General features: G+C 38.4%; 1 protein-coding gene across 1 annotated transcript; it reads left to right on the top strand.

The window, feature by feature from the left end:
• The first annotated feature begins 489 nt into the window (after positions 1–489).
• On the top strand, positions 490–15,590 carry plppr3a (phospholipid phosphatase related 3a). The gene is made up of 8 exons (XM_055202149.2): positions 490–1,285; positions 4,345–4,448; positions 7,616–7,801; positions 8,032–8,161; positions 9,804–9,999; positions 10,949–11,006; positions 11,468–11,641; positions 12,558–15,590. The coding sequence occupies exons 1-8, from the start codon at positions 1,258–1,260 to the stop codon at positions 13,869–13,871; spliced, it is 2,190 nt and encodes a 729-aa protein (XP_055058124.2). The 5' UTR covers positions 490–1,257; the 3' UTR covers positions 13,872–15,590.
• Positions 15,591–25,444: the final 9,854 nt, after the last annotated feature.

Below are 25,444 nucleotides of genomic sequence, written 5' to 3'. Positions count from 1 at the left end.
GCTGCATTTGCAGCAAGATATTTTACATAGGAATTTTGCATTTAAGTTTTATATTCTAGCTTATTTAAATGTGAAATGGGGGTATAGGGACTTTGTTTTATTTGTTTTTGTAATATATTTACTCATATGTGTTCCTGGAGCTGGTAGAGCATTGTGTTAGCTAGTGCAAAATAGATACCATAGTATTTGTTATAGTAAAATGTAGTATACTATAGTATACAAGTATGACTACAGTATTTACTATTAATAATGTTTTAAATTTGTATCTAGGAATTTTAAAAACAGTTTACTATAGTAAATAGGCTACTATAGTGTATCATTAATTATTATTTTATTTTATTAAACCTCGTGGTTTCTTTTTTGTACTATTCCTAGCATAGTTTTAAAAAATGTGGGTTGTGAAATGTTTAACAAATAAAAAATCAATGCTTGCAGAAAATACAAGATAATCTTGAAACAGGCATGGATTGGATTTAGGAAGAAGGATGCTGTTCACTCATGCGAGGAGCACGCGCAAGATGACGCGCTGACATTTTTCTCACAGGAGGCGCGCGCCTCGCCATGTGCTGCTGTCCGTATTCAAGAAACATACCTAGACACAAAGGGGGCGCATCATGGTACAAAACAGCCCCACCCCAAATAAGCAATGACCCCAAGCTTCACACTGGTCCTCGTTTACCCAGTTCTACCTCAGCATTTTTAAGTAGGATAGGCGACGTCTGTGTCAGCAGGATGGGACAAAGGCAGGACCGTTTTAACCCTTGCGGTCGCAAACGGATCACCGAAGTGCCTACATCTCTTTTGTTACACATTACTGGTTGATCAGTGAAAATAAGCGATGGTTAATGGAGACGTGTTTGTGCGCGTGAGTGTGTTGGTGTTAAAAAGTGACCCGCCTCTTCCCTCATTTCCACAGTCCCCTCCCTCAAGAAACCCCCCTTTTCCACTCGCCTTTTGTGTTCACGGTGCCCTACACACCGACTGCATTCCTGTTTCCCTCAGTATTGACTCATTCAAGAGGTCTGTGTTGAAAGAAAGTATCACAATTGTGTGGAAATCACTCGCATTTACTTCAGTTCTGAGACTTCGGGTTGAGGAAATACCGTTCATACTTTCACACGTTCACTTGCCTCTAAGGATAAAGGGGAAGTGGACGCAAAGATACATTTTAAACGCGTGAAATGGATTAAATCCCATCGAGGAAAGCTGGAGCACCACAGACGAACCAAGCGACGGAGAAGGGCTCGGAGGGAGTCTATGAATTTCCAACATCAACGAGAAAGAGGTGAGACATCAGTCTTGCACGAGCATCTTCTGGGGAGCATGTTGAGTCGAGATTTCGAGACTGATTTGTTTATTTTTCTTCTTCTGAATGCATATAAAATAAAAAGTAAATGTCTAGCTTTGGCGCCGGGTGTGCTGTACGACATACAAAATAATGCATGACACCATTTCAGGAGAGGAGAAAGAGGTGTGTAGTGTGAGGTAACTGACCACGAGGACATCTTGAAATTCTCAAAATGTGTCGGTAATGTAACGTTAACAGCTACTTTAATGGTGTGTGTTGTGTGAGGATAAGGATAAATAATACAACCGTCCCGTGGTGTCTCGTATGTAACATTAATGACCATCTTTATCATCACAAGAAACAGCTGTGTGTCTGTGTATGTGCGTGTGCGTGTGCGTGTGCGTGTGTGTGTGTGTGTGTGTGAGAGAGAGAGAGAGAGAGAGAGAGAGAGAGCGCTGCTCGGTCCCGCACTCAAAGCTGTTTCAGTACCATATAGTGGACAGCGCACCTGGTACTGTAAATCAAAGTCTGACCTCAGATCAGCTTCTAGTGAAAGTAAAAGCACATTAGACATGCTTTACATTTTTATGATACTATTTTAAGTCTTGACTAGTGATAAGTTGCTGTAGGTATGTTGCCAAAATTTTCAAAATGGTTAAATGCTAAGAGTAGTTGATCAGATAGAAAGAGCTTGAAAAAAGCTTTTAAATGAGACCAAGATCATGTTTGTGGGTTCAAGAATAACAAAATACTGGCCATTTGAAACTCGAAAATCATCACTTTATTTTGTCTGATGTTTTCCATTAAAATTCAAGAAAATGTGTGATCGAATCATGAAAATTATAAAGTTTTCTTGCCATAACTCTTTTAATTTGTGAGATATTTACCTGAATCTTTCAGGATAAGCTGTTTGCCGTATCCTCTACATATTATACGTATAAAAAGTCAGATATATAAAAAAACAAACCACTAATTACAACAAATAACACTACTTATTCAGAATATCACTAATAACCCCAAGATTTGCTCCAAGATCTCATTTGTTTTTAACCAAAGGGTTTTGAATCTAAACTCCTTTACAAGTTTTAGATTAAAAACATTTATACATTTTAATAAACTATTTTAGTATATACATTCTAATATATACAGACATCTATGGCTATACGGCTGCTTCACATTCTTTGTCCATTCAAGCAGATTTTGGGGGTGGTAAAACTCCTGTGGTCGTCGTTCAAATTTATAAAAATTTCGTTCACTTGTAGTTTAGCAATTAAACTAAATGTCTATTACAATTTCAAGAATGTCTTCACTCAACTTCAGCAAAAACAACGACGATTTTACAAACAACATACTTTGGCGAGCTTGCACGGCCAGTAGTTAAACGTGAAAGGTGGTGACTGAAAACGAGAAGGTACCTATGGTTTTTCCGGTGGTGTTAACAATAAAAACTCAGAAATTTCGCCATAAACAAACCAACAGAAGCATTATTTTCCACAACACTGCGCGCCGCCTGAGGAAATCTTGAGTTTCGTTGAGCGAAACCAAAAAGTCAGCCGCGACAGCGGAGTTAGCAACATACCTACTGTAACTCAAAAATTAAAGTTGAAATGGCTTAACATTTTTTTTTCTTTTGATGAGTTAATGTAGGAGTATCACATCATACAAAACAGCATTAGATTAGCTTTACATTCATTTCTACCAGCTCACTTGGTAAAGCATTGCGTTAGGAACACAAAGGTCATAAGTTTGATATCAGGGAACACAATAATTTACCTTTTTAATGCACTGTAAATTGCTTTAGAAAAAGCATCTGCCAATGCATATATGTCAAAGCATGATTTTTTTACATAACATACAGTACACAACTGCTGTAAACTTTAAAATGCCTTCTCTCACTACCAACTAAAACTTATTGTTTAGTCGTGTCTTAGATGTGTCTTAGATCTTGGCCTAAGATTTCCAAACTCTATTTGAAGTACTTAAATTATTCTTAGCAGAACACGGGCAATGTTTGAATGATCTTTCCTATTCACTTCTCACTTCGTGCAAATTTATTCAGCACCAACTTCCCACCAGCACTGACATATTGCTGAAGAGGTTCACAGACAGAGTTGATTGCTGCTTTACTGCTAAGCTCTTTTATTTGCCAGCCAATAGACTCCTTGACAGCACAGACTTGAGTCTGTTCATTCCCAGCTCTCTCCGTATCCCCCTCTTTCTCCAGAGAGACAAACAAAGTTGTGCAGGATAAATAGTCGCCTCTCCCCTGAAAAGAGCTTGCTTTGTTTGTGCAGTGTGAGGCGTAGAAACCAATACGGTCATCGTGTGTCATCCAACCTTCATTAGCTGTCTGCTTGGAGTGAGATGCATGCTGTGTCTCAATACGAAAGTCCAAAAAGTAACTACAAAAAGGTCTGCCTAAATCTGACGGCCAAAGTCACTGATGTTTTGTGAGGGGATACGCAGGGTTATTCATTTATAGTTGCTGCACTCTTTTTAATCTGATACTCAAAGGCGGTATTGAATGCTCTGTCGTCTGACTATGCACTCTGCAAATACTTTCAGAATGATACAGAATGATGTAACAGCATCCAGAACCATTACATTTAAATATTTTTAGGTTGCATTGCATTACAGGATGAGTTCTGTGTTTGAAACAGATGAAAGCTGTACTTTTAAGTATCACAAACCTTAGTTTGCTGTGTCATGATGCATAAAGCCACATCCTTTAGAGTTCTCATCCTTATCTTCAGCCCAAAGGAATAACGGCTTTTTTATTACAAGCATGTAAACATTTTAATGAGCTTTCGATCATGGTTTGATTGCTTTCGTACTGATAAACAAGAAAAAAGACCTTGAATTTTATGTATTACACAATGTATGCACTGACTATCCGCATGCTTAGCTGAGCAACCTACAAACATGCCTAATGATCCATTTATCAGAGCGAGAATCTAGTGTCCTTTATATTTGAATTAATTATCTGTGTATCCTACTTCAGAAGCGGTTAATTTATGTGTTTGCTATTATTCTGTCTTGACTGTATTCACTTTCAGATTATACTCGACCAAACCCCAAAATGATGTCTCCAAAAGACAAGCCGAAGAAAAAACCTCCTAAAGACAGCATAACATTGCTGCCCTGCTTCTATTTTGTGGAGGTATGCTCAGATATATCATTGTATTCAAACTGCTGTAGTGTTTAAGCTTTGACATCCAGAACCTCCTTCATCTTGCACTTAAACTGCCTTACTATCATTGTGCAATCTATCAGCATGCTATAAACCTGTGACTTATCAAGGAGAGTCATCTGCAGTGTACGCTATTTAAGAGCATTTCAAGTTGCATTGTTATGGTGTTGTGAAAGCGAGCCTGTATAATGAAATGTACATCTTACTGTAGCTGTATTAAATGACAGGCTATGCATTACAAGTGTAAAGTTGTCATAGAAATGACATTAGTACTATAGACCAGTTTATTTAACCTAAGCTGAAGGATTGCTTAACCTGTTAAATGATGTCAAGTATATGTTTTATATACTTGACACGGTTAAGAGGTTTCAACAGGATTGTAGCTAGGATTATGTAGGCTTAAATTGCTGCATTCTTATTTAATGAGATAATGTTGCAGAAAACATCTTTCTAGAAATGGAACCCAATTGTAATATGAAAGAAAAATGATAACTAGTTCACTAAAAAAATGCAAAGCAAAAGTGCTAGATCTAGTATACACTATTTCTTTCCTATTATTTATAACCAACAGGTCAGTAAGTAATTTGGACATTTCAAGAATATCTCGAATATATCAGTTACTTTCCTTTTCAAATACATTGAAATTGCTTTGGTGTTGGTCAAATTGCCCAACAATATTTATATGAAATAATATTTTTATATTAACTTAAAATATCAATTGAAATATCAGTGTGAGGTCATATCAAATCAAATGTCAAATCAAACTGTATTAAAGCCGACATAACACACACTGTTTCTGCATTTCTGATGTTAATCTGGAGTACCTATAGAGTAGTATTACATCCTTTATATCTCAGAAGAGTCTTTAGTTTAATCAGATTTAGAAAAGAAAGATTAGCTTTACCGAATCTTTCCGATAACGTACGAAAAACTGAAGAAGGTGGAGCTACTACCGTGGGTGTAGCGAGTACGAGTCATGCAACACTACACAACACTGTTTAAATTATGATTCACTACATGTTTGTGTCATTTATATAATATGCACGCGCCTATTTCCAACATAAGACAGAAGTCTTACCTACCGCATGCAACTCGTGACCCGCTTGGGACTTTTCATTGAAATCAAGCGCATCAAACACACAAGCAAAACTCCACTGCTATCCCGGATAATAAACTTTATCCATTGTTTCAATAAGGCTGGCTTTCTTCTCCTTACATCCAAAAACACACTTCTTCTTTCGTGCCATTGTTGAGTTATGAAATTAAACAAAGCTGTCGCGTGATGTGATGTTTGTAAGTTCTAGTGTCTCCCGCTGATTGACGGGTGGGCGGGGTTTTCCGGGGGAAGTGCCCATAAAAATAAGTGATACATATAGAAACCCCTGAAACGTCAGCTGGACCCATAATCGGGGAAAAAAACTTTCCGAAACTTGTACGAACCCTGGCGAAGTGCATTCGGCACAGAAATACTCTGTAACACGTCCGACTGCTGTTTTGACACTTTGCCTACGTTTAGCATGAGGAAACAACTTTATAACTGCGTTAATAAGTTAGAATGCATGAAATACCATTGAATCACCACTGTAAAGGTGCAGTGTGTAGATTTTAGCAGCATCTAGTGGTGAGGTTGGGTATTGCACCCCTTCCTTTCGAATAGCATAGAGAAGCTATGGTACTGATCACAGGACAAACATGTCATCGTCTGAGACAACGTAGTGACAAAGCAGTCAGTTTGTCTGTTTAGAGCTACTGTAGAAATATGGTGGTGCAAAATAGCGACTTGCATGTATGGGGACCCGCATTGTATGTAGAAAAAATGGCTCATTCTAAGGTAATAAAAACAATATTGTTCATTATGTAAGACCTTTATACACCACTGATAATATAGTTATGTATATTATATTGCATTTTTGTCAAATGATCCTACTAAAATTTACACACTGCACCTTTAAGCACTTTAAAAGGGTATATTTATAAATGTTATGCATAACAAATGTATATTTTCTATTTGTCTCTTATTTACTGTAATGTGTTATATCGGCCTCATATTGGCCATACAGCTTTCCTAATATCGGCATCGGCCATAAAAGAAACCCATATCGGTCGAGCACTAATGCGTATCTCTTGCATCACTTAAAACCAATTGCACTGCTGAATAAGGGAGAGTGACAAATTACAGACAAAGACTCCACTTGACTGTGATTGGCTGATTATCCTGTTATGTCTGGTGAAAATGAATAGGTTGTTAAAAAGTTTATTTCAGTTAGTGTCAGTTCGTACAGGTCTATAAATATAAATCAGATCTTCCCAGGGCTGGAAAGGGGGGGATGCGGGTGGACAGAGTACGGGGAGTGGATTTCGGAGTTCCACCTTAAACTAGAATTTTTGAAATTGTGGAATAGAAAAGGAATTATATTGAATGTAATAGCTTTTAAAAATGACTCCCCGTTATGAGTGTTTTCCCCATTAAGAGTGTTGTCCCCATTAATTCTTATTTAAAATGCATCTTTATGACACTTCACAGCCACAATGACACTGTATGACTGATGTATCAGTTTTTATTTAAGATATTTCCTATTACTCAAAATGTCCATTAACTGAATATCCAAATTTACACACTCTACAAAAGTTTTTTTTTTATCCTGAGTGAGGACAAATTTATTGTTAAATTGTTAAAGTTTGTGTTACCTCAAGAAAACATACTTAGGAGGAAACATAAAATATTATGTTATTTTAAACCCATCTAACTTAGTCATCTAAATTCCCACCCTTCCCAAACTAGAGTCCCCCAGTGAATTTCCAGCCCTGGATCTTCCATAATGGAAGAAGCTCTCACATTTGATTTCTCCTAGACAAAGCACGTTTTTACAACATAAAGCACAGTTTTAAATTTGCTTGATGATGCCACTTCTTTTTAGGAAATCTTAAGCAAATCTTTCTGTAAATGCCAGTTGATTTGATATTTTTATTAGCTAGTGCAGTTTTCATGTGTGTCCCCAGTATATATTTTGGGGGCACTCAAGCCTAATGTGTGTGTGTGAATAATTCATGAACGTATCAAAGCCATAAATTCCCCCCACCGTAATCCTCTTGTGCCACCTTTCCCATAACCCAGCCACTTTCCTCTTTTCCCTCAGCTGCCAATAGTTGCATCCTCCATGATCTCCCTTTATTTCTTGGAGCTGACAGACGTTTTGCAGCCAGCCAAAGTAGGTTTCCGTTGCCATGATCGCACACTGAGCATGCCCTATGTGGAAACAGGAGACGAGCTCATTCCTCTGCTCATGCTGCTCAGCCTGGCCTTTGCTGGCCCTGCAGCGTCTGTGAGTATACATAGTCTATTCATAAACGCCCTAACTTATTTATCTCAGTGTATCTACTATGAAAAATACACAGTATCCCATTACCTTATTCACCCAGTTGATATTGCCCAGGAAGCTGCATGGTCAGTGAATTGAAAGAATGAGCATTTTGTATAAATAATTACTAAGCAAATTGGATTTCTTAACTGTTGCTTTAGGCACTTTTGGTCTTCTGTGTGTTTTTGGCTTAGATCATGCTCGGGGAGGCCTTAATGTACTGCATGCAGTCCAAATTGAAGATTCCCTCTGGTTCTGAAGGGAGTATAAACGCAGGAGGTTGTAATTTCAACTCATTCTTACGCAGGACGGTCCGTTTTGTGGGTATGTTTATTTCACAGAGATACAGTGCATTGCTATATTCACAAACATATAAAATGGATCCTATTTCGAAATCCTAGCCAACACTGTTTCTAGTTGAATATCATGATTTAAGCAATTTGTGTTGACTTTGACTTACGAGAAGTTCAGAAGAGGCAAAACCCTCTAACTGGGCGTTCACACCAGACGCGGTAGAGGCGGCAAGCGCAGGTGATTTACACGTTAAGTCAATGCAAAGAAGCGATCAGGTATCCAGCAACGCGGTACGCGCGGAGCGGATAGCGCGTTCCATGCGAATTGACCGCTGCTGTGGGAAATGCGCGAGTTGAAAAATCTGAACTTTGACGGATTTTCACGTTAACCAATCAGGACCTTGCTGTAGTAGTGACGTGATTACAAGAAGTGAGCAGAGTCGCAGAAGCCCTTCCCATTACTCAAATTTTCATGTGAATGTCACGAATGACTAGAATTTCACGCTCGAATGAAGCGAGTAAACTCAAATGTTCAAGCGTCGAATTACACGTAGAGGCCTCAAGCGCGAGTGATTTTAATGTTAAGTCAATGTAAAGACACGTTAATGCGCGTCTGGAGGTCTCGTGGCGTGAATGAGGCGTTTAGCGTAGCGCTGTAGACGCGATTCCGCCTCGTCTAGTTTGCACGAATGGCGCAAATTAAGCGTTTCCATGGGAAGCGCGCAAGTTGAAAAATTTGAACTTTGGCGGGAAAACGTGCAGCGTTAACCAATCAGGAGCTTGCTCTAGTAGTGACATGATTACAAGACGCGAGCAGAGTCGCAGAAGCCCCTCCCATTACACACATTTCCGTGGGAATGCTTTGATGACTAGAATTTCACATGCGGCTTTTACGCGCGAATGAAGCAAGTACACTCAAAAAAATTTGACACCTCAAAACGCGTCTGGTGTGAACCCACAGTAAGTGCATGTTTTCTTGTAAATGAGCATTTTTTATCAGGCTATTGTGTTTTGGTTCAGTAATTTTACTTTAATGCCAATGAAGAAAGATTATTAATCAGTAATTACACTACCTTATTATGTTCACAAATGTTAATTTATTAATTTCATTGGTTTTTAGCAAATTTGACACTTTTGATAATTTTTTGGCAAAAACCTCCACTTTTAAAAAAATCCACTTATCCACTTTGAATTTCCTGAGGCCAGGATTAAGCAGATTTGAGGTATTTCATGGACGAACACTACGTGCGAGAGCATTCGGTTAATATCATTCTCTCATTTATAACGGTGGGGGCGCTTAGCGGCTTTTGCATCTGAGCTCTTTAAAAAGTCTATCAAACAGACACAAACATTGTACTTTTTCTATCTTATTTTTGCTGACTTTCTTACTGGTCATTAAAATGGCAAAAACATGGCTTTGAGTAGTACTGAGCTTAAAGGAAATTTGGATGCTCTACCAGTGTTCAGGATCCTTAGTTTTAATACTTGGGAAGGGAACTGAATGACATTCATTATTCAGACGCTCAAGAGCATTCGGGCACTTTTAAAGGTTTTTCTATTTTTGAAGGAGCATATGGTCGAGTGTTGGCCACGTAATACACACACACACACACACAAAACAGTCTGGCGCTGTTAGCACAGTTTTTCACTGACAGTTTCTCCTTTTCTCACAGGTGTTCATGTGTTCGGGCTATGTGCCACCGCACTGGTGACTGATGTTATCCAGCTGGCCACTGGCTATCATGCACCCTTCTTCCTAACCGTCTGCAAACCCAACTACACCCTGCCCGGTGTGGCCTGTGATAAAAACCCATACATAACCCAGGACATCTGCTCTGGCCGGGACCAGTATGCTATTTTGTCAGCCAGGTGAATATAACAGCTCTTTGTTACACAAAGTGTTATAGTGTCTTTCCAAAATCATTCAATGTTATGGTTCACACTGATAGTGTTGTTTATTTGCATATTGTCTGCATTGTGTTAGCACCTGAGGATTGTGTAATTCACAAAACAGTACAAATACATTTCCCATCTTCCAGTCTGTTTCTGATGCCACACATTGCCATGATCCGGCATGGTCTAGGCAGCTTATTGGCTCTTTAAAATGCCTAAAAGTGCCTATATTTAATATTGACTGAAGCGATTGAAATCAATATGAAATTAGTGAGTGAAATCAAACTTTGATGCTCATAATCTCATATTTAGATTGGGACTTTAGCCTCGATTTTACAGACAGAGTCACATATTGCTATTCTCCATCATCATTTGATGAATTGCCATGATCCAGGAATAAAACATGATTTACATTTTTTTTAACAAACACATTTAGAAAAGCAGTCAGTGGCTGTGGGCGGGGCTTTGTTAGTGTGTCATCACATTAACAAGTGAATCAAAACAGCATGTCATGAGGATTAAAAAGGAGGAGTGGGTGGATTTTTTTTTCATTGTAAGGTTTTTGTGTTCACACGCTGTAAAAGTGGATTTTGCATAATATGGGCATGCTTTTAAACTTCAGATATTTCAGATATTCAATGGTTTTAGTTGCTAATACCATAACAATGTTTCCTAACAAAGGATTACGAATAGATTTGACCTCACCTTGATCCCAAATCCCTGTCAGTCGACACAAAACACCCATGCTATTACACAGATATAATTGTGTTTCGCTCGCTGAAGCGTGATCTGTTCTTCCTGCGTCTCGGCTGATTTACATTTCTTTCTCACATGCTGCAACTCTTGGCTTTGCTTTTTGATTATTCATGTGATGTGTTACTGAAGTCCCTCACACTTGTCTCTTTTCCTCTCTGTGTGTTATCAGGAAAACTTTTCCTTCACAGCATGCCACTTTGTCAGGCTTTGCAGCCGTCTACATATCCGTAAGCATCTCCCTTTACTTCTTTAACCACAGGGAACTTGTGATCTGAATATGTTCTGACACAAATATTAGTAATTTAAAAAGCTCCGTCGCTGTGATCCTCGAATAAGCAAGCATTGCTGTTAGAGGGATCCATCGTCGTAAAACAATATCAACTGCTAAGTAACCACTGCTGAGTACCTAATAAGTGCAGAATGGAGTACATAGACCACAACCAGCTTGGTGTCTCCCAGCTGTATAGCTCCAGATACCCATTAGTTGTATTATGTTAGCTATGCCTCGTTGACTTCAATACTATTAATGACATCTTTTTCTTTGGACTGTGAAAAGAGATAGGCGAGCTGCTGTAACTGCATTTACAGTAATAAAGTTAATTAATATTGGGTCCCAAAGGTAATTTTGTGGGGTTTTACTCAGGCACATGTCCCATGTTCATGTGATTTCTACATGTGTTGCTATTAGATGTACTTCAACGCCACAATCTCAGACAGCACCAAGCTGTTGAAGCCCGTGCTGGTGTTTGCATTTGCCATAGCAGCAGCCCTGGCCAGCTTGACCCAGATCACCCAGTATCGAAGCCATCCCATCGACGTCTACGTGGGTTTCGTGATTGGAGCTGGCATTGCTGTTTATCTAGTGAGTCAAGTTTTCCTCTTTGATAAATTGTTGCTGTGACTGCTTTAATAATGATTTTGCAGAAGGTCCCAGACTCACACCATTTTCTAATCTGTCCTTGCACGCTCTATATTTAGGACTTCATTTTAATTTAAGAAGAAATCCTCTAGGATTTTTCACTCTTTCTGTCATTTTTAGGCACGTCTCTTCTCTCTGCTTCTGCGCTAATCTCTCTAACCATTCGAGGATCATTTCAGAAAGCGTCATTTCAAAGAGAAAAGAAGTGAAAGAAAATTAAATAATAGGAAAAAGCTCAGTAGCATTGATTGACAGTGTGAGGATAAAGTTTATGGAGTACTTCTATTAAAATCAGACCCATCAAATTCATGCCATCATGGACAAACAGTTTATTAAAGTGGGCCATACATTTTCTGTTCCAGCAAAACAATGGGCTTGTGCACAGTGCAGTTTATAAAGAAATTATGGCTTATTGAGTCTGGTAAATAAATTTGACCTATAAATTCCAGACATGTACCCTATTGAACATCTTTGAGGTTTATGAGTCAGGAGGCTTCAACCCCAACTTTAGTTTCAGACCTCACTTATGTTCTTGTGTAGTTTGAACAGCTAATGGAAAGCTTTTCCCAGAAGAGTTTAAGCTTTTAAAGCAACAAAGTCGTGATCGGCTGAAATGAAATGTTAAACAAGCAAATATAGACATGAATGTCAATGTACTTTCATGTAGTGCAGGAGTGGGGAACCCTGGGACAATGGGACTAAACTCTGCAGGACAATGACCCTCCAGGACCAGAGTTCCCCACCTCTGATGTAGTGCATGTACAACGTAATTCAGTTATCTTTATATGGTACAAATAGGAGATTAATTATCTCACTAACCTTATAATAACAACTTTCTCCCACCTCTTTCACACTTCAGGCATTATACGCAGTAGGGAACTTTGGATCAAATGAAGAGACCTCCCCCAAACCATTAAAGCAGACCCATCAACCAACACAAAAAGATCCTCTGAGAGAACTGACACAGCGTGGCCATGACTCGGTGTACCAGAAGGGTCATGCTTCTGAGAGCAATGACGAACTGTCCGCCCCGCCGCATGTTGCCGGCCTGAACCGTAAGGTGCGTCGAGAGAAGGCCTCTATGGGCAGCCTAAAGAGAGCCAGTGCAGACGTTGAGCTCCTGGCTCCTCGCAGTCCAATGGGAAAGGAGACCATGGTGACTTTCAGTAACACTCTGCCCCGTGCCAATACCAATGCTATGGAGGAACCTGCTCAACGTCACATGACCTTCCATGTGCCAATGGACTCTCAGCGCTCTAAACAGCTGGTGTCTGAATGGAAACAGAAGTCTATGGAGATGCGCAGTCTTAGCCTGAGGGACGATGAGGAGGAGGAGGCGGCCGCTGCGGAGGGAGTTGATGGAATTGAGGGGGAAGGTAACGACGAGCTGGGCATGCAGACCTCTCTTTATCCTACGGTGCAGGCCAACAGGGGAGCAACAGCGACGACGGCAGGAGGGAGCACCAGGGTGATAATCCCTCAGAGGCCTGGTGCACCACAGTTAGTTCACATCCCTGAAGAAGCCACTCGACCTCCACCAGTGTCACCTAAAAGTGCCATAACGCGTGCAAAGTGGCTTTCTATGACAGAGAAAGGAGGTCCGGTACCAGCTGCCACTCCGGAACTGCCACGTCTGCCCAACCAGCCGCGGGTTATGCAGGTCATTGCCATGTCAAAGCAACACGGTCCGGTTACTGTTACCACACCCAAGTCTTCTGAGACCGCCTCATCTTGTGGCACTTCCAGCACAGGATCAGAGTCTCCCTACTACCGTATCCCCTCTGACCGAGACAGCGCCAGCATTGTTACGGTAGACGCTCACGCCCCTCACCACCCAGTAGTGCGTCTTTCTTCAGGCAACGGGAACACATGGGATTGGAGGAGCACCACTGGTGCCAAAACTGAGGTTCAGGAGACCAGCCGAACACTGCCCAGGCAGGAGTATCGTCCAATCAAAACAGAGTCCCTGTGCTCTTCCTCCACCGAGCATGATACGGGGATCCTGCCTCCCCCACCACACCCCGACTTGCTCTTGGACGGCAGTCTCAGCCTAGATTCGTCCCTCCACCGCAACTCCTCCGTCTCAGCTAAAGACTGGGACCCTGGACAGCCTCATCCAGAACCAGACCACTTTTTTAAGAACTTGCAAACAAACAGACCATTTAAAGAATAATGCAGGGACTCTTCAGACTTCTTTTAGGAGAAATCCAATGTGAATATTTTTTTGATGGTTGGTGTGAGAAGGCGGACTTTTTGGTTATCTCACATTGAGCATCTGGGGTGGATTAGTGCAGTGAAGCACCAGAAGGCTCACACAGACTTGAGGGGGGAATTGTGAGAATGTGTGAATAAAAGCAGACCCACAAATCTGACAAGACTACGTCATAAATTGTCAAAGACTAGGTTTACATGTACACCAATAATGTAATTTTTCCCAATAATCAGAGTAAGGACTTAAAGGAAAACACCAAAGTTTTTCAATATTTTACTATGTTCTTACCTCCACTTAGATGACATACCTATATTTTTTCAATGCGTGCACTTAATCTTTGTACAGCGCGTCGTGGATGTGTTAGCATTTAGCTTAGCCCCATTCATTCCTTGGGGTCCCAACGGGGATGAATTTGGAAGCCACCAAAAACTTCCATGTTTTTCCTATTTAAAGACTGTAAGTATGGTGGCATAAAATAAAACTTGGCGATTTTTTAAGCAGATAAAAAATGAGAACTATAATGTATGGCAGAAGAGCACTTAGTTTACAGCACTTCAAACTCAGGTGCCACGTTTTATTTTGTGCCACAATAATTACTCGTGTAACTACGGTACTCAAGTAACAGTCTTTAAATAGGGAAAACATGGAGGTGATTGGTGGCTTCTGAATTCATCCCTGTTTGGATCCTGGGGAGTGGGTGGGGCTGGGCTGGATGCTGGCTCATTCACGACGCGCTGTGCAGGGGTTGGGTGCACGCATTGAAAAAAGATAGGCATGTATTAATTTGTCTAAGTTGAGGTAAGAACATAGTAAAATACTGAAGTTTTCCTTTAATCGCAGAAAGTTGTTTACATTACTCCTGCAAACCTGTTGTCTTCTGTTTACATGCAATTTTTGATTATCGGATTTTTCCCTATAAATGTGGTTATTATTCACAAAGCCCAATGCACAGCACAAACGATGAACTCGCATATAGGTGTGTTGCTGTCCCTGGTTTTATATTATTTATGTTAAATGACAAACATGTTCCTATCGACGTATTTCGTTATTCAGTGCCGTTATGAAGACTATTTTCCCTTACGAATATTAACCATGTTTTTTTGTGGTAAAAGTGTAGTAATCACGGTTGTCAAAACCATGGTTATTTTGTTATAGCCATGGTTTTTTGGTTTTAACTGTAGTAAAACCATGGTTAATTTTCAGTTGCATTACGAGGGTACATGTAAACTTAGTCATTGATTCTACAGACTAAAATTCAACTACTGGTGAACCATATTTCCGTTTTAGATTTTTTTCTTACTTTGGGGTTTGCTATACACTTGGAATTACATTGTATTGTACAAGAGGAAATGATCTTAGTGTTTTCAAATGTCTCAAGCAGATAAAGAACATACAGCTTTATTATTGTGGTCTGGAAATATGGACAGGTAAGCACACCACTTTTATTTGCGTTCTTAATGAATGCTATCAGTTTTATGTAGGCCTAGTCACTTTCTCCTTTTTATACTAAAATATGAAGTACTCTTTGCTTGTTTGTGTGTATTGCATGTGTGTTTATTTAAGTGTCTTTTAAACCTTGGATGGACTGTTACATGCCAGAAGGGGCGGCCTCTTTTATTGTGCTGCCCAGTGTTGAGGTTTTTGTAACAAACTTTGAAAAATAAAATTGTAATAATACTATCCGCTGTTAGTCAGTGAATGTAGTATATTATAGTAATTGATTTATGTAAGAAGGCCGGTATTTATGTTTACTCTGCCACATTATAGCAGCAGTTATAGTATTAATAGAATTATTAAAGGGACACTTCACCCATTTGCATTAATCTTTGTATTGTTAGAACTCCAGTCATGTTTTTGAATGGTCGTGCATCATTTCCTTAGTTTCCGCTGAGACAGGAGAAATACAGATTTTAGTGTTGCACTTCCTTGATGTAAAAATCCTCATTTTGCATCATTGAAAGCAGGAAGTCCAATATCTTTGTTGAGGGGGTGATACTACAATACCCTTTTCTCGGTCAAATATGCACCAAATTCGAAATGGATGTTACATTTGGACTACAAATATGACACACTTTCAAAAAAGATTCATGTTTCTATGGGTGAAATGCTCCTTTAAGGATGAAAAAGAAAATCATTTCAACAAGGCATTTAGTGACAATTTTGACACAACCAGTTCCCCTACCTATATTTCAGAGGGAAATGCTGTGCATTCCCTGCAAAGTACCCCAGATCATGGATGGTTATCTGGCTGCATCCTTCATATCCAAGCAAAAGATCAGAAACTACAGCATGAAAATTGCTTTTAGCCCAGATTTTGTGGGTGCATCCGTGTCGTTCCTTGATTTGCATAATTCCTTTAGTAAACTAGGTGCTAAAATAACACAGACAGTGAGTCTATGACTCCTTGAAAACCATGCGACATTTATGCATTGTGTGTGCTGTTTTCCTCCTCGCTTCACTCTTAGAAAGGATGTGTTAATTTTACACATCTTTTTGTGTTAAGCTTTTAATACATAATGTGTAATTTTTGTTGATTTTTTTTGTTGAAGTTGTGTTAAAAGTAACACAAAATGTGTTGTTTCAATAATAACACAGAGATGGGTGGATTATGGGACAACACATTTATTTTGCTGTCCCAGAATCAACACTAATGTGTTGTTTTTAACATATTCGTTCTAAGAGTGTTTTATATTTTATATTCTGTCAGTTTTGATAAATGGACTATCATACACAGTATTAAATAATGTAGGTTTGCAATTTTGTAATCATTACAGGGTTCGAAAACAGAATCATCGTGTGCACTCATGTCTTCAACATAATGGGAAGTGCAGTAGTATATTTTTATATTAACATTAAACATTTTTCAAACATATGAAGAGATGCAAAACCCTTTAAGTGCATCTGACATGTTTTCTTAAATTAGCATTTTTTATCAGGTTCAGGTTTAGGTTCAGTAATTTCACTTTAATGGCAATGCAAAGGTTATTAGTCAGTAACTGAAATGCCTTATTTTCACAAATGTCCCTTTTTTAGTTGGTATTTAACAAAGTTGACTGTCTTTCACCGCAAAACCTTCTAAGCGCATGCAAGCTTTTTGGTAAAAACCTACACCATGTGACTGCTACATTCGTGTTGTATTCAGGTCCAAGTACTTACAAGGGAAATTTGAATGTGATCCACAGTTGTTTCGCACGCAGTCATTCATCCAATCCAAATCCAAAAATTAATGTGGCGTTTACCTTATTTTGCCAACAAAGTGGTATTTCTGAATGTGGCCTGAGGCCTGGATTAAGCAGATTTGAAGCGAAAGTATTTGATGAACATATAATATGTGCCGAGAGCATTCGGTTAATATCATCTAATTATTTAATGGATGATCAAAGATATATCCTCCAGTTTTCAGTCTTACTATTACTTCAAGCATTATCTTTCAAAAAAAGCATTGTTTTAAAAAGGCAAAATAAAATGGTGTGACAGCTATTATAGAGATTGTGATCAAATCAAACACTCAGAACTGAGCATCAAACATTCAGTGCCTCTGGCCAAGTCAGGCTGTGACTCAATATTGCAGCTCTACAGAAAAAGTGAATCTTTCCTTAGTGGGTCATAAGAAGAGCTGCAGCTCGGCCTTCTTTAGCTAAACGTGACTCGTCTGTACTTCTCCACAGTAAAGATTTGACCTGCTTCTGAAGATTCAAAATTGCTGAGGACATTTTACACCAACGAACCTGTATGGTTTCTTTATGATATCTACCTCAAGAAGACCTGATGTTCGAAACGTTACAAGCTACAATACGTTTTTGGAGCAGACGTATCAGTGTGCGGACATCACATTTGTTTTTTGCGTAAGGTGCGTCTCATTCTTTTCTTGCACCCCTAGTAGGCCCTAGTTGGATTTGTGGGATGTGCCCCCCTTTTTAAAGGGGACATATTATGAAAATCTGACATTTTCCATGTTTAAGTGTTTCTATCAACCTAGAAAATGTGAAAAAGAACAACCCAGTAGCTGAGTTTTGGTAAACCATTCTCTGCAAGCATGTGAAAAAGAGGTCATTGAAATTTGGCTCCCCTTGTGATGTTAAAAGGGGATATTATTGTAATAATACCACCCTTAAAGATTACATAACACACACCATTTCTGCCAATCTAATGTTAATCTTGTTTGCCTATAGAATAGTATTTCATCCTTTATATGTACAAAGAGTCTTTCGTGTTGTCAGATTTATAAAAGACAGAACAGCCGTTTTTTTCCAGAGAAAGATGAACACTTGAAGGTGTACGGTGGGCGGAGCTAAAGAGTTAAAGGGACATCAGCCCCGACCTCTACAATGGCTGCATAGGTGCACTGGAACAATCCTTCCTAAAATGCATTAAACTTTTGTTTACAAAGACGTGAAACTCACCGAGTGGTCAGGGGTGCTGAGATGTTTCTTACCATAGTGGATGTTGCTAATATAAGGAAAACTGGAAAGTCACTTCTAGCACTGACCAGTAGTATTTTCAAGTACTGCCTACCTGAAGAGTTTACTCATCAAGTGAAAGTGATGTAATGGCCAATATGGTAGCCCATACTCAAAATGTGACTTAACCCATCCAGTGAGTAGTAAACACACACTAGGAGCAGTGGGTAGCTATCACTAAAGCACCAGGGTAGCAATTTGGGAAAAGATGTCTTGATGAAGGGCAACGCATTTAATGGCAATCTTTAGATTAAGAGCCAGACTTTCTAGCCAACAGGCCACGAATGTCCCCAAACCTCACACTGCCCCGTGTGAGGCACAAAAATTGACACTGGCATGTTGCCTTACTGTGCCAGTGAGGCATATGGACCATAGATCCCTAATGTGCATGTGATGCTAAGTGAAAACTAAATGGAGAATGGGTGTTTTGTTCTCCAAGCATAAAAATAATCTGTCATAGGTTGTTTTGTAGGCATAGATTAGATGAATAGGTGACATGTCACAGTACAGACACTTCATCTTCTGAATTGCTCTTGAGAAGAGAAAGTTGAATTATTTTACTACAGTAGGTAGTACTTATAAATCACTTCATTTTATAAAACAGCAAGTACAACTACATAAAGAATAAAATACAATGTGGTTAGAGAAATGCAACTTGACCTACTCTCATTTACACTTTTGTTCATTCTTGTATTTCTCGCTGTGATAATGTTCAGCGTAGGCGGTTTTGATGGGTGATTTGAGCATGAGTGAATAGATTTGAATTTGCTTGTAGATGCATGAAGATTTGACATGGCTATGTTGCTGTGGGTATATCCTGCAGGCAGTGACACAGTTACACACTTTTTGAAACATTCATTATGTTTGCCTGCTTGTTTACATATACATAGATGTTAACAGGCAGAATAAGAGAAACTGTCATATCAGTGTTGCCAGATCTTGACAAATACAAGCAACCAGGTCTGATAAAACAAGTTCACAACATGGCCTATTTTATTTAATTTCATGTACAGTATTTATATATATATATCCCGAGGGAGTCAGCTGGCATTGGCATTAGAACTCGCTTCTACACGTTACATTAATACTCCACTCACTAGTACAATTTAATCTTAGACGCTACATTGCTACTTTTGTTGTCCTCTGATTTTTCTGTGTTTTCTCCCGCTTTTATTAATGTAAAGATGCTTTGAAACAATTAAACAATTGTGAAAAGAGCTATATAAATAAAATTGAATTAAATCTACATAAATCTTACAATATCATGCCTTTTATATAGTATGCATAAGCTCTTCTGGCTTTAGCATGAGCTTAATGTAGTTTCTTATTAGGGATGCTTAACAATTAATCACGATTAATCTATAGCAGAATAAAAGTTTTTGTTTACATCATATATGTGTGTGAACTGTGTATAATAACTTTGTATAAATAAATGCACACACATTCATGTATATACGTAAGAAATGTTTACATGTGTATATATATTTGTATTTATGTATTTATGTTTAATTTCTATTATATATAAATACTTAATATATAATTTTTTTTCCTTAAGATTATACATGCATGTATGCATATTTATATATATACATATTTATTATACACAGTTTACACACATATATGATGTAAACAAAAACCTTTATTCTGCTATAGACCATTTCAAATGATGTAAACAACACTGGTCCATAAACACTTCCTGTTACAGTTTGTGACAGTTATTTTTTTATTTCACATATATTATTATCTTTAAGATGTTTGTTTAACTTCAGTTAATTCAGGTTTATATGTTCTATTGGTTTATTTTATCCCAACGTTTATCTAGTGTTAAAAAACGGAAACAGGAAGTGCTTCTGGACCAGTGTTGTTTACATCTTTTGAAATGGTCTACAGATTAATCACGATTAATCGTTAAGCATCCCTTTTTCTTACACTGTTCAAAAATTATGCATGTTCCTCAGAGGTCTCCCCAACTCACTATTAGGTCTCCACTGCATGATTTCTCCCTCTCCCAGCTTAAACCCCAGGTGATTTGTGTGGCACAGATGCTCTGAAAATAGAAGGATTCTGGTGAAAAAAGCCAGACACTGGGAATAGACCAATAGTCTGTGCTGTCACTGTCGTTGTCATGGAGAAAACAAGGACAGTGGCAAAAGATGTCAACAGTATTACATTTCATGCATTCACTGTAGTCTATTCTGACTATACAAAGACCTCCAGACCACATGAGTTTCGACTTGGGTGTGCTTTAATTAAAGGTGAGGTGTGTTCTTTCTCTGTCACCATATGCAAACAGTGGCGGCTCGTGACTCCTCATCCGAGGATGCGCTAATTCAAAAAAAGTGTTCGGAGTATCGTGTGTGGTTCCCTTTTCCAAAATAAGCATCACGTGTTTTGTCAAAATAAGGGCCTGCTGCATACGCGTCAAAACCATTTATGATAAAAGAGACGCTCACGTTCACAAAATACACGCAAGACACTCCCTTAACAGTAAACTCTGATTACACATGAGATTATGTGAGTATCTGGCAAACTTGATTGTATCTTTTATCATAAACCCCTTAGATGCATCTGCAGCAGGCACTTATTTTGACAAGACACGTGATGCATATAGGATCTCTCAAAGCGCAGAACCACACACATTACGGGCTACATACATGTTGTGACGAATTTGGCATATTGAGCACCCTCAAAAAAAAGAAGTCGCCAGCCGCCACTGTATGCAAATGCAACAAATGATGACCAATTCCACCAATTTCCTTCAGCATTTGAGCAGTGTTATCTATGTGACATTTGCAGACAAAACTAAAAAATTATAAATTCTCAGAGAATGCATTTATTGCCAATATACTGAACCATCTGTTTATATTTTCCTAAACCCCTGATGAGTCCAGACATCAAAAAAGTATCAGTCTATTTACTTGTTTTCTATTTTAGACGAGGGAAACGTGCATGCATTACAGATGTGACTAAAAAATAACTGTGACTAAAAAAAATAAGTTTTTGGGAGACAACATATTTTGTAGGATTTTTTTGCATTAAAAGGCACAAACCAGAAGCAATAATAGCCTATCCAACAAATCGAGAAAGGTGGCTTTTTAAAATAACATTTTTTATTCATTTTATACAGTTGCCTTTCGAGGGAACTCGCGCTGCCTCACTGCGGTAACACTTTGGGGAGGCCTCCAGGGGTAAGTGCGTCTGAATGTGTATATCAAATTGAACCAATGGTGAGGCTTAACGACAAAGACAGGGTGACGCGGGAGCCAGGAAGTATATCGCTATCCGAAATATTGGCGTTACAGGAATGCAGGAAGTATGGAAAGTGAGACGCAATGTCTCGTTCTCATCTCAGGGAACAACAGTTACATACATAACCCGAGACGTTTTCATGTGTCAAACACAACTATGCAAAAAAGCATTTTGGTACAAATCAACATTCGCATACAGAAGATATAAGCATTTAAAGCAAACAGTTTAGCAACGTCAAAGTCTAGACAAAGTCTAGAATTTTATGATACTATCCTACACTACACAGGGAATAATATGGATTTTTTTATTTCAGAAAACCTATTGTATAAAATAGATTCAAGCACTTTCAATGACCTGTATCTTTGTATGTATATTTAAAAACTTGCAGGGCCTTGAATTTTCCCCCCCAGATTCACAAACTTTCAAGGATCCATGGGAACCCTGTATTTTATTAATGTTATGGACTTGAAATTTCTCCATTATGGACATGACAATTGTGAAATTTGCACTTACTTAACTATGAAAAAAAATTAAAAACAGGTCATGTATTTAAAGCAACAAATATTGACATCTTAGACTTGTCATAATAAGGTTGACAATTGCTCATTTGTTCAGATAGTCTCATCCCAAACTTATCTTTTGGTTGAGCTGTTGTTGTTGTAGCTGGATTGGTCAGACATTTGGCCTAGCTGTCTCAGTTAATATTAAATTGGAAATAAATAACACACTTCTCTTTTAAATCCATCCCTCTTTAGATGCTTATCTTTATAAACTATGCAACAGCTTCACTCTCATTTCCCATTGCAGTATTAAGGCAATTATCTTTATTATTCGCATAGCCATACAAAGCCTTTGAACATATCCTTGAGCATAAAAAAATCACAATCTTAATTTAAATCTCAGAAAACCTTCGATTAGATTAAATTGAATTAATTTCAGAAATAAATCCTCACTGCGCATAGATGTGGCATGTTTGATGTTTAGGTGTGATCGCCTTTATGGCGACTGAGCCTGTCGCTCTTCTCTAACCCTTTCCTTTAAGAAGAGACACAAATGAATTGGCTTTGTGAAGCAGAGCTGTACTGTTGACCTTCAAATGTCAGAAACAGTCTGGTTCATATTGAAGTTACGAAAGGCATAACTAACGTCTTTATTGGCTCAGCCATAGCTTTATGATGGCTCATAAACACAGCAATGTGTGCAGAGACAGTCCAATGTGGGTCACTAGTAACAGTTATGCTAAGCTTCCATGAGTCACAGTCTCCTGGGAAAGCATTCATGCATGTCAATAAGAAACCCAATTCTCTCATACATGTAGAAATAATTTTAGATGCTCACCATTTCGTTTGCAGGACAAACATGGTACAATTCCATAAACGTTTACTTTTTTTGGTTTGTTGGGTTCACATGTTAATATAATTAATATGAGCCGAAAGGAAGGTAAAAGATTTTGCTTTTTGGAATGATGGCACTGTGTGTAGATGCAGACTAGAGTAAACACAACTGTGTCCTCACTGGTAATTCTCGTGCCTTTAGGGAATGTAACACGTTGGAGTGTCCCTGATGCAAGTCAAGGCAATTGTTCTACGAATCTTTTGCCATTAAAGATGCATTTCAGATACACTAATGATATTTTTATTGCATCTAATTTCACCAGTGTGAATTCCCATTTGGTAGAGTACTTATGACCTTGCATTACAAAATGACATGGAGGATGTTTAAAGGTGCTCCAATGAAAGTCTGGAAATATGAGTATATGTGCAAAGAGTTAAAATGACAAATATGTTTTGATTTGTTATGTTTGTACATTACTGATACAGCACCAAATCTTATATATAGCCTACATGTTTCCCAAAATTCTAAGTTTAATTTTTTAGCATGAAAAAATAATTTTTTAACATACAGTTAGATTTTTGGACTACATGTATGCTGTGCGTGTTGTGTGTACTTCTCTAATTGAGAAATAATGGCTTTCATGAATGTGGCGTTTACGCCCCCTACTGGAGGTTTCTCACCTTTCTCGTCTAATGTACTTTTGGGCTGTAAAGCATGAATATATTTGACTCAAGATTAATGTAAGTGATGCATAGAAATGTTAAGTGTCACTGTATTTTAATTAAATACAATAATGAGGTAAACAAACAAAACAAATAGACTACGCAAATCATTTACATATTCCTCAGTGATTGTGGTTGATTGCCCCATCTTATCATAACAAACACATTAACTTTATGAGCACATTAAGTTGTAGAAATTATAAAGAGCAGAGAGGCTAATGAAAACGGCTAGACATTTCAACTTTTATTTTTTATCTTGACTAGAGTGATGAATTGCTATAACTTATAAAATAAAGTTGAATGAGCTTAACTTATTTCAACTTTATTTTATAAGTTACAGCAACTCATCACCAGTCAAGATAAAAAAATAAGTTGAAATGACTTGTAAATCCAAGTGAATTATACTTAAAAATGTAAGTGCAAATTTTTTACAGTGCAGTAAAATAATTATGTGACCGTGCTTGAGAAACCCAGCTAAAGTTGTTTTTGTGATGATTTCTACATAAAAATCATCCTACGTAATGTAATTAACATTCTGTGAAATTATAACCTATTAAATTATATTTGACTGAGTAAGGTCATGTCAAAAACTGAAATTAATGATTTAATTTTTTATCTCATTATACTAATAGACTTTTGCCTGGATTTCACAGACAGGGTCACATATCTTAACCTTTAAAGAGCACTTATTATCCGATTCAAGTTTTTTACATTTCCTTTGGTGTGTAAGTGTGTATTAGTACATGTTAACGATATGCAAAAGGTACAAACCCCAAAGTAAACCATGACGCGAGTTATTGTCTCCAATGTAAATCTCTTTTCTTGGACTACAGCAAACACACGGTTTGTAGGCAACAGTTTACTTCCTGGGATTGGTGATGTAGACAAGATCGACATTATCATAATTCCCCCTGCTTCGGACTCACAGCCTGTAAGTTAACTTCTGTTAGCAACCGTATCTTTCAAACATGGTAGGGAGCGTCACATTTTCGGCTGACGTCAGAGGTATTCAGACTGACCACAACGTACAGATTAGCTGGCCAATCACAGAGTTTTTCAAATCCGTGCATTTCAGGAGGAGGGGGAAATCTGAAGCTACCATAAACCACACGAACACATTATCAGGGTTTGCCGCAGCACTTTGCAGTTTGGGCGCCCGCCTAAGCTGTGAAACCCTACCGCCTTAACTAGGTCGTCCAAAAAAAAACAAAAAAAAAAAAAATAGCTGCACAAAAGGCCGTCAAGTGCATCTCAGAGAATAGCCACATGCCCGAAATGAGAAAGACGTGGTCCTCACCATCACTGTCTGGAGGATAACTAGCCAGTTGATAAAACATCTCGTAGAATAGCGCGGACGCGCTTCAAACCGCGAGCATTAAAGACGAGATAAAGACGTGGTCCGTCATGTCTGGAGGATATCCAGCTAATAAAACACATGTCCATGAGAACTGTAAGTGGACTTATGTTTTGGGTTTATTCAAGCCTGTTATTGTAGTCTATAGTTCTTGCAAATTTAAAGTAAGTTAGCTGGTGATTTTGTTGTTTGAGCAACCTGCTAGCTAGGTTTCATGTGTCTGTTGATTAGATATAATTGTTGAGCGCTCTTGGTCACTTTATTTATGTGCATTATTTACATCATGCTACAGTAGTTACACTCCTTTAAAATGATGTTATTAATAGTGGGAAAAAAGTTTTTACATTTTTTCCGCTATCTATCATCATTCGCCAGACGTTCTACAACATCTGCTTTAGTTTGTGTTTATTAACC

Source organism: Misgurnus anguillicaudatus, chromosome 2 (assembly GCF_027580225.2).
Source record: "Misgurnus anguillicaudatus chromosome 2, ASM2758022v2, whole genome shotgun sequence".
In the NCBI taxonomy this organism is placed as follows: domain Eukaryota; kingdom Metazoa; phylum Chordata; class Actinopteri; order Cypriniformes; family Cobitidae; genus Misgurnus; species Misgurnus anguillicaudatus.
Note: the sequence above shows the minus strand (reverse complement) of the source record. Positions and strands in the feature narration are given on the sequence as shown.